Source organism: Pteropus alecto, unplaced genomic scaffold, assembly GCF_000325575.1.
Source record: "Pteropus alecto unplaced genomic scaffold, ASM32557v1 scaffold20, whole genome shotgun sequence".
NCBI lineage: Eukaryota > Metazoa > Chordata > Mammalia > Chiroptera > Pteropodidae > Pteropus > Pteropus alecto.
The window spans coordinates 34,760,077-34,776,176 of record NW_006436298.1 but is presented as its reverse complement, the minus strand read 5'-3'; the positions used below and the strand labels follow the sequence as shown (position 1 = coordinate 34,776,176).

The window sequence follows — 16,100 nt, the reverse complement described above, 5'->3', positions numbered from 1 at the left end:
AATGAGCAGAGGAACAGTCCCCAGAGTCATTGTATCTGTTGCTGGCTATATTAATTACTCCACAAATTCAGTCAGTCACACTAAATATTCTTTTATATAAAGATTAAATTATAAAGTTAACTGCTGGATGAAAAAAATGGGTGAGAAAAAGAAAATAGCAGATACAAATAAATATATATAACAAGCAAATAGGAAATATGCAAAGCTACTAGTCCTTGTTTCTGTATTTGGTCGAAGGCTATAGTTAATAGCTATGGTTTCCTTCTTTCGCAACTTATTCTCTAATTTTCCTTCCTTTAGCAAGGATCTCAACTAGTTAGGATTCTTTACTTGGTGGAGTGACCCAAATCTACATTCCTGAAGAGAGTCTGTGTCCTCAATTATCTTCCCTTTTTTGGCTGCTATAGTTTTCTGGTAACTTTACTGCGGGGCATAGAAGTACTAAGATATATACTCCAAATGAGATTATCACATAATTTTTAAGTAGAGAAAGGCTGGTCAGTAGAGAGTAAGCTATTTCTACTACTAAAAGAAGGCTCAGTGACTTGGGGATTCAAAATACAGTTGACCTTTAAACAACACGTGTTTGAACTGTATTTCCACTTATACGCAGATATTTTCATCTTCTAAGCAAATGACAAAGTTTTATACTGATAAGTACAGTACAATACTATAAATATGTTTTCCTTATGATTTTCTTAATAACATTTTCTTTAGCTTTATTGTAAGAATACAGTGTATAATACTTATAACATACAAAATATGTGTTAATGAACTGTGTTACCAGTAAGGCTTGTGGTCAACAGTAGGTTATTACTCATTAACCTTTTGGGGAGTCAAAAGTTATGTGCAGATTTTCTGCTGCATGGGGGTCAGCCCCTGCATTGTTCAAGTCAACTGTAGTCTGTTTTAACTTAGTACAACCAGATGTCCCCATTCTAAGTTTCAGAATTTTGTTCTTTAACCAGTCAATGGTAAAACTTGAAAAACTTGACAAGACTGATAATGGAATTCTCATTTTAATTCAGCAATTCAGTAATTAAATTTTATGTCTGATTTTCAGAAATAAGAGTTTTTTTAGAGCTATCATGGACATTTCTGGTTCTCATACTATGTTTCACTCTTAAAGTTAATGGGCCTGTGTTCGTCATTTTCTCTTAATTAAGTGTGCGGAGACACCTAAAGGATCCATCTCATATCACAATTTTTATAGTCATCTCTGCCATAAGGTCAAGTGCAAAAGCCACCTGGGCTCCCAAGATACATCTTTAGCTGACACTTCATTGCGGTCAACCACAGTGATAGTTTGATTAATTGGGATGCCTCTACAGGCCATGGATTGATAGCACCCCTTCCTGTCTCAGCACTGAGCTCCAGCCCAAAGGCCTAACCAAACCAATCCCTCTGTCCCATTCTTGCTTCATGGGACCATACCTGATTCCAATTCTGTATCAGACTGGTCTCAATCACAAGAGAGAAAACAATAATTTGAACAGGATAAGCTTAATATAAAAAAATTATCAACTATAACAGGAGACTCTAGAATAGTGAGGGATTGCCTACTAGAAAATAAAGTGAATTATAAAGAATACAGGAATGGCAGATTTAAAGAATTGCCTTAGGACTGAGATAGAGCTCTCTACCTCCCCACCCCCTAGGGCTGAGATCCTGACTGTTGGGGAGGACACGGCCATGGCTTTTAGAGAAGTGTTTGTGCTGCTATGCTGGCAGAATTTGCTGGAAGTCTGCCCTCTGGAATTTGGCAAAAATCTGCCTTCTGGAGTGATGGAGAAGCTGTTCACAGGGAGGTGACTAACTGGAAGCGCTCTGCTACAAAACCACCCAAGATGGGTGCCGGGGAAGCTACGGGCCACCTTATGCTGCAGCTGTCAGGCACTGGAGAAACTGCATATGCCTCTGGAGCCAGGCCCTGGAGAAGCCACCCACACTGGAGGAGCCTGGTGCTAGAAACGCCATCTGTGTTGCAGAAGCCCACAATAGGGAAGCCTCTACACTTAGGGACCTGCCCAGCAAGCCCAGCAGAACAAAGAAGCACTGCCCTTTCCTTCTGTGATGTCTCTCCAGCACCTTCCTCTGACAAGCCTAAGATTTTGCTAGATGACAAAGGAAAGTATTTAAAAGGCCCAGATTTATTTTCACAGAGCAGAAATGAAAGGCTAGTTTAGAGCTGAGAGGCAATAATCCAGTTACTGGCACACTATTTTCTTAATACATAATCTCTGCAATTCCAGAGTCAGTATTTTCAGTATTGTTTATTAACTCTCATTGATAAACCTTGTTTGCTTTCTCCTGACTTTGCTTTGGCCTTGGCCCTATCCTCTTTTGTAAGTCATCTCAAATCCTTTTTGGAAAGACATAATTCATTGCTAAAATATCAAGGCTAGATCCCGAGTATACAAAAGATTACATTTGCCATCCACAAGAATACACAGTGTTAGCTGTTATAAGGCAGATTATTCTTAGCTGGCAAGCCCAGTGTTTTTTGTTTTTTGTTTTTTTTTTAATTGTGGCACTGTACACATAAATGTAAAATTTACCATTCTACCCATTTTAAGTATATAGTTAAGTGGCATTAAGCACATTGTAAACAATAACTCCTCATTTCCTTCTATCCCCAGCCTGTGGTAACGACCATTCTACATTTTGTCTCTGATTTTTGCTACTTTAGGTACCTCAGTTATGTAGAATCATAATACATAATTCAGTAACTAGCTTATTTCACTTAGCCTAATAACTTCAAGGTTCATCTATGTTTTTGTAGCATGTGTCAGAATTTCCTTCCTTTTCAAGACTGAATAATATTCCATTGCTTATATATACCACATTTTTTTCCAGCTTTATTGAGATATAATTGACATAATATTGTGTAAGTTTAAGGCGTGTAGTGTGTTGATTTAATGAACTTACATGTTGTGAAGTCATTATCACAGTATGATTAGTTAACACCTCCATCACCTCACATAATTACCATTTCTTTCCTTGTAATGTTTAAGATTTATTCTCTTCGTAACTTTCAAATGTATAATACAGTATTGTTAAATATAATCACCATGCTATACAATGGATCCTCTTAACTCATTCATTTTAAAACTGGAAATTTGTACCCTTTGATCAGCATCTCCCCATTTCTCCCACTCCCCAGCCCCATAGCCACTATTCTACTCTCTGTTTCTATGAATTCAACTGTTTTAGATTTCACTATAAATTACATCAGACAGTATTTGTATTTTTCTGTCTGACTTATTTCATTTAGTATCATGCCCTCAGGGTCTATCCATGTTGTCACAAATGACAGGATTTCCTTCTTTCTCATGGCTGAATGATATTTCATCATGTATATATACTACATCTTTTTATCCATTCATTTGTTGATAAACAGATTGATTCTGTATCTTGGCTATTGTGAATAATGTTGTAGTGAACATGGGAGTACAGATATCTCTTCAGCATCCTGACTTTATTGACTTTACATATATACCTAGAAGTGGAATTATTGGATCGTATGATAGTTCTATTTTTTATTTTTGAGGTACTTTCTACTGTTTTCCAAGGTGGCTGTACCAATTTACATTTCCATCAACAGTGCACAAGGATTCCTGTATCTACAGCTTCACCAACACTTGTTATTACTTGCCTTTTTGGTGGTAGACATTCTAACACATTTGAAGTGGCAGCTCATTGTGGTTTTGTTTTGCATTTCCCTGATAATTAGAGATGTTGAGCACTTTTTCATGGACCTGATTGTTATTCGTATATCTTCTTTGGTACAATGTCTATTCATTTCCTCTGCCCATTTTTTTAAATAGATTATTTTTATTATTGAAATATGAGTTCCTTGTATATTTTGGATATTAACCCTTCATCAGATATGTGATTCGCAAATATGTTCTCTAGTTCTGTAAATTGGCTTTTCATTTTGTTGATTGTTTTCCTTGCTGTGCATAAGCTTTTTAGTTTGATGTAGAGTTATTTTTGTTTGCTTTTGTTGCTTGTGATTTTGTTATCATAGTCAAAAATCATTGCCAAGACCAATATCAAGGAACTTTTCCTTAGTATTTTTTCCTAGGAGTTTTATGGTTTCAGGTCTTATGTTTAAGTCTTTAATCCATTTTAAGTTAATTTTTGTGAGTGATAAAAAACTAGAGGGTACAGATTTATCCATGTGATTATCTTTCTGCATGTGGTCATACAGTTTTCCCTGTACCATTTATTTAAGAGATTATTCTTTCCCCATGGAGTATTTCTGGCCCCCTTATCAAATATTAGTTGTCTGTATATGCCAGAGTTTATTTCTGGGCTCTTGATTCTTTTTCATTGATCTGTTTTTATGCCAATACCATACTGTTTTGATCACTCTAATTTTGCAGTATAGTTTGAAATCAGGAAATGTGATGCCTCCAGCTTTTATTTTCTTTGCTTTGGTTTTTCAGAGTTTTTTTGTTGCATACAAATTATAGTACTGTTTTTTCAATTCCTATGAAAAATGCCACTGGAATTTTAATAGGCATCTTATTAAATCTTTAGATTGCTTTAGGTAGTATGAACATTTTAACAGTATTAATTCTTCCAGCCCATGAAAATGGGATATTTTTCCATTTGTGTCTTCAGTTTCTTTCATCAAAGACACAGTTTCCAGTGTACAGATCTTTCACTTCTTTGGTTAAGTGTATTTCTAAGTATTTTATTGCTTTTGATACGATTGTGAATGGAATTGTTTCCTTTAGTTCTTTCTTAGATATTTTTTGTTAACATATAGAAACCCAACTGATTTCTACATGTTGATTTTGTATCCTGCAACTTCACTGAATTTATTGATTAGTTTTAAGTTTTAGGTGAAGTCTTTAGTATCTAGTCTTTTCTCTATATAAGATGTTATCTGAAAACAAAGATAATTTTATTTCTTTCATTTCAATTTAGATGCCCTTTTTCCTTTTTCTTGTCTGATTGCTTTGTCTAGGACTTCCAGTACTGTGTTGCATAGGAGTGGTGAGAATGGACACCCTTGTCTTACTCTTGATCTTTGGGAAAAGCTTTCAACCATTCACTGTTGATTGTGATGTTAGCTGTGGGTTTATCATATATGTGTACCTTTATTATGTTGAGGTATGTTTATTTTATACCGAAATTTGTTGAGAGTTTTTATCATGAAAGAATGCTGTGTTTTGTCAAATGCTTTTTCTGCAAGTATTGAGTGATCATAAGATTTTTAGCTTTTATTCTATAAATATGGTGTATCACAAGTATCAAATTGCATATATTGTACTGTCCTTGCATCCCAGGAATAAATCCCATTTGATCATGGTGTATGATCCTTAAATGTGCTGTTGAATTCATTTTGCTAGTATATTATTAAAGATTTTTACTTTTATGTTTGTCAAGGTTATTGGGCTTTGAGTTTCTTTTTTTCTTTCTTTCTTTCTTTTTTTTTTTAAGTATATTAATCTGGCCTTGGATGTCATGGTAATGCTGACCTCATAAAATGAGTTTGGGAGTGTTTCCTTCTCAATTTTTTGAGAGTTTTATAAGGATTGGCATTAATTTTCCAATATTTTATAGCATTTCCCAGGGAAACCATCTAATCCTGAGCTTTTCTTTATTGGAAGAATTTTGATTATTTGTTCATTTTTATAACATATTCAAATGTTCTATTTCTTCATGATTTATTCTTGGTAAGTTGTGTATTTCTAATAATTTCACCAGTTCTGGGTTATCTTATTTGTTGGCATATAATTGTTCATGATAACTCTCATGATACTTTGTATTTCTGTGGTATCAGTTGTAATATCTCCTCTTTCACTTTTTATTTTTTTTGAATCTTCTATTTTTCTTTGTCTAGCTAGAAGTTTATCAATATTGTTTGTATTTTTAAAAATCCACTCTTAATTTTGTTGGTATTTTCTGTTGTTTTTCTGGTCTCCATTTATTTCTGCTCTGATGTTATTTTTCTGCTATCTTTGGCTTTGTTTGGTTTTTTTGTTTGTTTTGTTTTTTGTTTGTTTTTTAGTCCTTGAGATGTAAAGTTGTTACTTTGAGATCTTTCTTTTTTCTTAATGTAGGTATTTATTGCTTTCAACTTCTTAGAACTGCTTGTCATCTTATAAATTTTGACATGTTGTGTTGCCATTTTTGTTTATTTCAAGATATCTTTTGATTTCTTCTTTGACCCATTAGTTGTTCAGGAGTGTGTTATTTAATTAACACATATTTGTGAATTTTCCAGTTTTCTTTCTGTTACGATTTTTCATTTCTTTCCATTCAGTCAGAAAACATAGTTAGTATGATTTTACTCTTCTTAAGTTTGCTAAGACTTGTTTCATGATCTATCCTGGAAAATGTTACATATCCACTTGAGAAGAGTGTGTCTTCTGCTGCTGTTGTATGGAATGTTGTTAATGTCTGGTAGGTTTATTTTATCTAAAGTGTAGTTCAAGTCCAATGTTTCCTTATTGGTTTTCTGTCTGAATGGTCTATTCGTTGTTGAAAATGAAGTATTAAAATTAAAATCTCTGACTCACTATATTGTTATCTTACTTCAGATCTGGTTTTATTTACTTAATATTTTTAGATGCTCTGATGATAGGTGCATATTTATTTATGATTGTTATATCCTCTTGATGACTTGACCCTTTATCATTACATAATAATCTTCTATGTCTCTTGTTAAAGTTTTTTGCTTAAAGTCTGTTTTGTTTGATGTTAGTTTAGTTCTTCCTGCTCTCTTCAGTTTCAACTTACACGGGATATCTTTTTCTGTCCTTTCACTTTGAGCCTGTCTTTAAAGCTGAAGTGATTCTCTTGTAGGCAGTGTATAGTTGGGTATTGTTTTATATCCATCCAGCCACTCTATGACTTTTCATTGGAGAATTTAGTCCATTTACATTAGGTGTGATTATTGATAGATAGGACTTAATGCCATCTTATTAATTGTCTTGCTGTTTTGTAATTGTCTTGTTCCTTTCTTTCTCTCTTGCTACTTTCTTTTATGACTTTATGATTTTCCATAGTCGTAGCCTTTGATTACCTTCTCTTTATCATTTTTTAATTTAATGTAGATTTTTGCTTCGTAGTTACCTTGAGGGTTACATAAAACATCTTAACAGTTATGCTGATAACAACTTAACTTTTATTGCATACAAAAGCTCTATTCTTTTATTTTCCCTTTTATGGTTTTGATGTCACAATTGACCAATTTTTATATTGTGTGTTCTTTAACAAATTATTATAGCTGTACTTATTTTTAATACTTTTGTCCTTTAACCCTTATACTTTACTCAAGTATAAGGGTTAAAGGACAAAAGTATTAAAAATAAGTACAACTATACTTGAGTAAAGTATAAGGGTTAAAGGACAAAAGTATTAATATAGAACCATGATACAGTATCAAGAGTATTCTGGATGTGACTATATACTTACCTTTACCAACCACATTTTGTTTATCCATTCATCGGCTGATGGATGCTTGGGTTGTTTACACCTTTTGGGTCTTGTGAATATAAGTCCTATCTAAAATTCTAATCTAATTATAGCCAGAAGGGTTAATCAGTCTACAAAAGGATGAGGGCAACTTATGTTAGGTGATCATATGGTCTAATGGTTTTTCCATCCTTGTTTGAAAAGTAACTTTATACAGACTTTTTCGAACTTCTAAGTAGAGTTCACAGCCCAGATAACTTAGTAAATTAGTGAGTTAGTAATGTGGGTATGCTGACTCTATGACAGTAGTAGATATAGCCATTCAGGAATGCATTATTTGGTTTCACACCTTAAACATCTTATTAATGTTGGCTATATTTTATCTTTCATGAGTTGAACTTGTCAGAATATTTACATTCTTTTATATTATTGATCATATACAGGAACTTATAAGTTGGAAAGGTAACCACTCTTCTGAAAATATAAATATGGTGGGCAAGTGGATAGTTATTGAGACAAAATACATTTGTATTGTACTTGTGAAAAGTAGGGCTTATTTTTTGGGAGGGGTTGTGTTTTTGATATTTTGATGGTGGTGATGATGGTTCCTTTTGGAAGGAGGCAGAAAAGGCAGGAGACTGAAGCAAAAGAAATGAACAGGAAGAGAGAGCATAATGGTCAATGTAATTTTGGAGATATAAAAAATAGTTTTCTATCACTGTTTTCAAGTGTTTTCTAACAAATAACTTATTTTTTCAGACTGCCCTGGCACATTTAGAGTCTCTTGCAGTAGATGTTGAGGTGGCCAATCCACCAGCCAGTAAGGAGAGCATTGAAGGTCTTCCAGAGACCCTTGTTCTCGAAGATCACACTGGTAAGGGCGAAGTTGATCTCTAATGTCGAATGACACATTGCATTTTTGAGTGTGTTATCAATGCACCTAGAAGATAAAATACTATCATTAGATTTTCTATAAAACCAGATTCTGGCAAACTTTCACCTAGCACAAGGATATTTTTAATTATTTAAGTGATGGGCTGAGACAAATGTTCCCGAGTCAACTTTTCTACAAAAGCAATGTTTATCAAATTTCAAATTATCATGTATTAGAAACATGTTTCCCAATTTATTCATCAAGGTCTGATTCTTTTGTCTTTAATAGGTATCATCTGTGAGTTCATATGTTGATTTTCAATATTAAATTGAATTTCGTGGGATTGATATATCAAATTATTTGTTGTTTTCAGCTATTGGTCAGGAGCTATGCTGTCCGATTTGTTGCAGTGAATATATTAAGGATGATATAGCGACAGAGTTACCCTGTCACCATTTCTTTCACAAACCTTGTGTCTCAATTTGGCTACAGAAGGTGAGTTTTACATTATGTTTTTTAAGTTAATATTTTAATAGTTTCTCCTGCAAGTTAATGATGATAGTAGTTTCTTTTGACCCTATTTTATTTAGCTACATAGTTGAGTACTTTTTAATTTAGTTTAATTCCATTTAATTAAAAAATTGTTTACCTTTTAATGACTACAGATTAATAATATCAAACTATTTTACTTTTCTAATATTGTCTATAAAACAATATAAATGACACTGACTACTTAACATGTTTAAACGTATCCCTGAAATTTGGTATTTTCAAAATTATCTCAAGCAAAGAAGTCTTTGGCACTACTCAGAATACTATAACAATATACAGATATTCTGCTAATCTGCATTGGTGTCTGGAAATGTATATGAGAAATGTTTAATAATCTACCAAGTGTCTCCTATTCAGATTTTTATATGCTGTCCTTAAATATTTACTCCTCAATTTTAAGTATGCTTGAATTACTTAAGGAAAAAGTTTTACTTAAATCTCTGTGACCTCTATTTTTGCATAAAGAATGTTTACATGTGGTTCAGTATAAATTCCCAAATTAACTTTCCCAGCTTATTGGATATCACTCCCTTCTCTACAACCACTTCCTTCCTTTTCTTTTTTTTCTTTTTCCCCTCTTCTTCCTCTCTTCTTTCCTTTCTCTTTCTTCATTGTTGCTCCCTTTCTGCTGCCATTTTATCTTTGTCAAAACTGTACTTAAGATTTTTAAATCCCATGCAGAAATGTTCACTATTCCTTTATAAAATCTAAAGTTTCTGTCTTGGCTTTTAAGGCCTTCTATGATCTAGCTCCCAGCCTATCTCTTATACATTTGCTGATGTTTGCTTAACCTGGTTTGGTCTTTCCCCAATACCTATAAGATTAGATGGTCTAGGTAGCTCCAGCTTAAATTCCACTTTTTATAGCCTTAATATCTCGTTTCTTTAAACTTCTGTGATAGCATCAAAGCCTTAAGAAGGATCAAGTATTTTGTGTGCCTGCCATGTGTCAGGCTCTGCTAAATGATTCATGTATATTTTCCCATTTATTCTTCACAATAAGTCTAGGATATATTCTTATTCTCATTTTCCAATGATTGTTACTCATACAAGATTATACAGATAGTATGTGGTTGATAGGGACTACACTCATCTAACACTAAAATGTTGCTATTAGGGCCCAGTCTATATGATAAGTGCTCAGTAAATGTTTGCAGAATTAAATTCTTGAATTATAAACATTATATATATTTTACAGCCATGAATTGTCATTGACTTTGCTATAATCCAAGGTAATAATCTTTGCAGTCTCTTTTCAGTCAGGAAAAAGCTTCGCATGAAGCCTTTCCTGTAGGGAGAAGATTCCCAAGATACAAATCTTTGTCACCTTTAACAGCGTGATTTCTGCAACCCGCTTCTATCAGGGAAATCTCTCTGGGAAAAAGAACAGCCTTGCAAAGGGATAATCACAGATGATATATCTTCCATTCCTAAAATATTATATTACCAGTATAACTGCTTTCCCTGTCCCAACTTCCTGCCCAGGTCTATGGTTGATTTGTTTTATCATTGAGAACAGCGGTTCCTGGGCCATGGACCTGTATTGTTTTGTGGCCTATTAGGAACTGGGCAGCACAGCACGAGCTGAGTGGCGGGCGAGGGAGCAGCAAAGTTTCATCTGTATTTGCAGCTCCTCCCCAGCACTAGCATCATCACCTCAGCTCCACCTTAGATCATCAGGCATTAGATTCTCATAGGAGCACTGGTCCCTGGTGCCAAAAAAGTTTGGAGACTGCTGAATTAGAAAACACCGAACCTATCTTTTTGAAAAAGAATTATATGGCTTATAAAGAAGGTCTGTGAGGTTCATCTGTTTTGACAAATCTGTGTTCACTATGTGGTTTTTGTTTTTTTTAAGTTATTTGTTTTGTTTTTAGGATAATGATACAATTTTTTTTCTTTATTAAGATATGTATGTGGCAGTTAAGACCTTTCCATTGACTGTGAACTTTTTTTTTCCTCCAGTCAGGAACATGCCCTGTGTGCCGCCGTCATTTCCCACCTGCAGTTATCGAAGCATCTGCAGCTGATTCCTCTGAGCCTGATCATGATGCCCCACCTTCAAATGACAGTACTGCAGAAGCCCCCTAAACCTTAACACTTGAATGAGATCAGTCTATCAAAGTAAATTTGCAAATTCCTTCTAAATCTGATGTGCAAATAATTATATATAAATATATTAAAATGCTATATATAGTCAATGCCATAGTTTAGAAAGAGAATATTAACCTTTCTAAACTAAATTTAGGTTTGCTGGGGGTACTAAACATTTTCAAGCAGAATGTTGAAGCCGTACATCCATTTTTTTTAGTTGAATATGTTGATATTAATTGTAAAGTCAAGCTTAGCTGTTTACTCTGTCCAGAAGAAATAATCATCTTTGTGGCACACATTATTGGTTTTTCTGATGTACTGCCACTAAGTGATTATGATTAAGCTCTCCTATTTGCATCAAATGTGAAGACTGTGATCACAACAGTAATAAAATTTGGTTTCATTGGAAATAAAAAAAATCCTAAAGCATACTTTTTCATTGGTCACTTTGCTTTTGCTACATCAAAACCTCTTGGTTCATAATACTGGTTTTTTTTGGTTGTTTTTTTTGTTGTTTTTTAGGAAGATGTCTCTTCTTTCATTTTTGTTTAAAATTAGGACTTTTTTAGGGTGCCAGACAGAGGCTGAAATTCTGGCTAAAGCATCATAAAAAATTTAAATCTTAAATGTAATCCCCTGGAAATGGTTGTTAGGTAGTAAAATAATTTTTTCTTTTAATGTTGGATGTGCTTAAGGTGAGCTTAGTAAAGCATGCAAACAATCTAGTGTGCTCAGTGCTTGGTACAATAAGATGAATTATATGGCCTCACCAAAATCCTTCCTACTCGGTTAAAATTATACTTGAAGGTCCAGAACACTCATGGCACGCTTGTTTAATAAACATTGAGTATAGTTAATTTAAGGTAATTTTGGTTCTGAAATATTTTGGAAAATTCAAAAACATGCATAAAGTGTTTTTAACACTCATTCTCTTGTATACTAAAGGAAAATCTGAATCCTTAAAAAGCTAGCAGGTTAATTGTACTAACTTGTATAAAGCATAAAATTGATGGGGTGTAGGACAGATTTGGCCATACCTTTTTACAAAATATCTAAACCTTAATGTGTTATAATTTATTTCTTTAAAGTATTTCTTTAAAAGGATTATTATTACATTTATCAGTATTTGTTTCTTTACACTGATTTATTTTGGTTAAATTATTCATCTGGACCTAAAATAAAAATAGTTTCAAATTAAGCTAAACTAAGCCATGAGTGAAAAGGGAGTAAGTTGCCTAGTGACTGTGTGAACAGAATTGAACATGTAGCAGTTTTTCTTATTTTCCTTTGTTTAAAAAAGAAAAGAAGATCCTGACCTCAGATATACCCTCTAAAAGAGTTCTATTCAAAAGCTTCTACAAAAGTGAGGAAAACAGCTTTTCTTCTTATTTTTTTTATGGAAAATTTGACCCACAAACTTAATCTTTATAAATGATGTATAATCCCAGACTCAGATTGCACAGCTTTCTGTTTAGGTTATCATACTCAGCAGGCTATAAAGTACAAACATTGATGGAATATTTAACATATGAATGTCATTTGATATCAACACCAGAGAATGATGGCTGTTAGAATACCAACCACATTTGAGCAAGTAAAATAGTAAAAGCACATGGCGAGTGTACATCCATTCAAATAATATATTGATAATTTAGTTTGCACATGTAAAAGGAATATTTATATAACTTCTCAAATGCAAAATTACATTTTATTTGTGTAATTTCTCAGTGTTTATATTCCATCTCTTTTTGTTATTCTTAAAAATAAATGAATTTTCACTGTTGGCACACTTGAGGCTTAAAAATAAGGAACGTAACACTTGCATTCTAATTTTTGCATATACTGTAAATGTGTCTGGTATTTACAGCAAAATACTGTGTAACCTTTTATGGGTAAAACAAAACTGAACATTGCATGCATGTAATGTGGTGACTTTGTAACTTAGGGGTTCTTTGGGGCTTCTGTGACTTTGGAAATGCTTACATTCAGGCCTTAATGTTGCATTAGCTAGCATGTTTTCCTTCTGATGTATATAGTCACTGTTGTATAAACTAATCTTTGCTTGTTTTCTATTCTGTGATCTTTCCATACTATATTTCATTGATGATCAGTTAGTGTCAAAGTCAAATCAGATTAAAATTAATTCTCATCTGTATATTGTGAAAATTTGTAGCTAGGGTGATTTTTGTTTGTTTGGTTTTCGGTTTCTGGAAATTTGTAGCTAAGTGTGTTTTTTGTCGTTTTCTTTAAGTAACATTGATCAGTTGTGACACTAGTTAAACGGACATGGCTACAGATTTCTCTGTAATAAGCCACACATTATATTTAGGCAGTATTAAGGGACCTTGGTTTTCTTCTTTTAGATAGCAGCTGTCCCAAAGAAAATATTTCTTCTTTGCCTGTTAAGATTTAGCTATTATCTGCCAGTTGTTAAGAGGTTTTGGTTCCAGCCTCAACCAGCAGTGTTGAGAGCTGAACTTAAGATAGCTGTTGTACTTTTTGCTTTCCATCTGTTTCTGTCCTTTATTCTTGGCTCCCTACAATCTATAAACAGCTGCTATGAAGGAGAAAAGTTGAATAAGAGTTGGCTTATAAAATTCTTTAAAAAGGAAATTGAGATTTTTAGTATTTTCACTGTAACAAGCTGAGGCTGACAAGTTCAGACACCAAAATATTCTTTGATCATATCTTGGATCCTTTTGAAAAAATTTAGAATATATGAAGATAAATTAGAAATAAGTATAAATATTAATAAAAAATGCTGTTTCCCTTATTTCTCTATATGTTGTTACTTGACCTAATAATTTTATTTTTTAAAACATTTTTTCTTTCTTGTTATATGAATGATAATATTTAAAGGTAGATCCATGTGGGTTTTTTTGTGTTTCTTAATTGTTTATCTCTAAGCTAACTAACTTTTAAGATTATTTGTGATCTGAATTTATATATAAGCTGTTAAATATATATGAACTGTTAAAATGGAATGCAAGTTTTTCAAAAGCCCAGGTCTAAATGTAATGATTGGTTTATTGTTCTACAACTCAGTCCATTATTTTCTGTGTAAATCATAAACAATAAACAGGATATACACAGTGTTCATTTCTAATATTGTACAGTCATATCACTTCTATAATGTTAACCCCCAGGGGGATTTAGTTTAATGGCAAAGAATACAGCTGTTAAAGAAGTCTGGAATAGGATCCAGAGCACATGGTTTTATAGTCCTTGAACTGTGATCTAATAAGGCCCAGACAGAGAGCCCAGCTTTACAAAAGTAAAGTGGTTGATGGACATCCTTTTGGAATGGCTCTAAAGGAGTGGTCCCTGCTCTCTCCTGCCCAACCTTAGTAATCCTGTAGGTTCATCAGAGCCCAACCTCCACACCCCTCAGGACTCCAGAAACCCTCAAAGTTCCAGGATGGATGCCTGCCTACCGTGCTTCAGTGGCTTTCTCTAAATCAGGTATGAGAGTGTTATCAAATGTACCTATGTAGGGAGATTCTCTGTGGTTTCCCAAGTGTTCAAAACCTGACCCATTTCAGGTGGGGAAACAGTGCTGACTATGCCCACATTAAGTTAGACAGAAAACTGTAATCATTTTGTTTAGAAGCTTTAGAAAGTTTAGCATTCTGATTCTCCCTTAAGAGAATAAACATGCTAGAAAATAGTTTCACAGCTACGAACGACAATGATACACTTCTTCTGTAGTGCCAAAATCCACTTAAAATTGTGTTATATGATTTTTATCCAGCCACTGCTGCCAGAATTGGAGCCACCCAGCACCCCCAAAGGGATGGATTTCTTCGTTAGAAGGGTCACCCAAATGTTTCTATGAATTTAGCACTTGTGCATATAAAAGTCCTGTCTCTTCTGTGTGGCCACCTCTTTATATCTTCAGGCTTCACACTTTTCTCAGATCTTACATGATACTTATTCCAGACTAGCCTGGCATTGGCTCTTTCAATCCCATTCTTAAAATATGTTGCTTAGAACTAAACACAATTCTTCTGTGGTCTGACTAGAACCTGTTCTAGAAGCATTATTGCCAACTTCAGAGTGATTCTCATGTGGCTGGTATATGTTGATAATTCATTCTCATTATTTTTACTATTAGGCAGGCATGTCACATTGTCTCTTGCTGAACTTTACAGGCATTGCTGGTAAGTCAGGTCCACTCCTAATAATTACTTATACAATTTCTTCTTAACCTATTTGAAGGATTGCATTATTAAATGTAATTTGTAAAGGTCCTTAGGAATTCTGATTCTTCCTCTTAGCTTTGTGTCAGTTTCAATTTAGATGATTCATGCCTTTGGTATTTAGTGGCTTTGTCCAAGTTATTGATCAATATTGACTAGAGCAGGATGAAATACAGACCCTCTCAGAATGCCACTATAGAGACTGCCCTTCAGGTGACTTTGATCCATTGGTCAGTACTTTGGGTGTAGTTGTTGAAGCAACTACCAATCACTTCTGTGCTCAACTTTCTTCATCTTATAAATGACACCATAAGAAATTTTGTCATGTTTGGCCGACAAGCAGATTACACTGTTTATGGAAGTAACCTAATCTGCTAGTATATTAAATCAAGAAAGGAAATGAAGTTAGTTAGAAATGCCTCATTCTCAGTGAAACCATTCTACCTCAATTTCCAACTGCTTACATGCCATCTGTTCATTAATCTGCCCTAGAATTTAATAAGTGATCAATGGCAAGCTCATATCTCTAATTTTTGGAGTTCACTTTTTCCTCTCAAAAACGTGGTATTTGAAGTAACATGACCTTGACAAGTCACTTAATCTCTCTGCTTCTGTTTTCTCTGTATAGTAACAAATCTAAATTATAGGTTTAGTACCACTGCTTGTGCGTGGATAGAAGTTTGAAAAAAAATATTCTTTGTTAATGTACAAAGTCATGGGGAAATACGATTGCTTTCCATCATTGTTCGATGTTAGCACTACTTTTAGAGTTGAACATTTCAGATGAGAACCTTAAAAGCATCTTAATCACCTCTCAGGAGTTGAAAGAATTTGACAGGGGAATTTATTAAATCAAAATAAATAAAAGATAATAATTTGATTAAAAGGTTACATGCCTGGATATGGCAATTTATTTCATCTTGGATTCTTACCTTATAATCAGTATAT

General features: G+C 33.7%; 1 protein-coding gene across 1 annotated transcript in view; it reads left to right on the top strand.

Annotated features, from left to right (window-relative positions):
• PJA2 (praja ring finger ubiquitin ligase 2) overlaps positions 1 to 14,059 on the top strand; it is a 64,506-nt gene extending 50,447 nt beyond the window's left edge. The window contains exons 8-10 of the mRNA XM_006913273.3: positions 8,194 to 8,308; positions 8,682 to 8,803; positions 10,825 to 14,059. Of these exons, the coding sequence (XP_006913335.1) occupies positions 8,194 to 8,308; positions 8,682 to 8,803; positions 10,825 to 10,950 (363 nt within the window). The 3' untranslated portion in view covers positions 10,951 to 14,059. The remainder of the gene's footprint in view (positions 1 to 8,193; positions 8,309 to 8,681; positions 8,804 to 10,824) is intronic.
• The last annotated feature ends 2,041 nt before the right edge of the window (positions 14,060 to 16,100 follow it).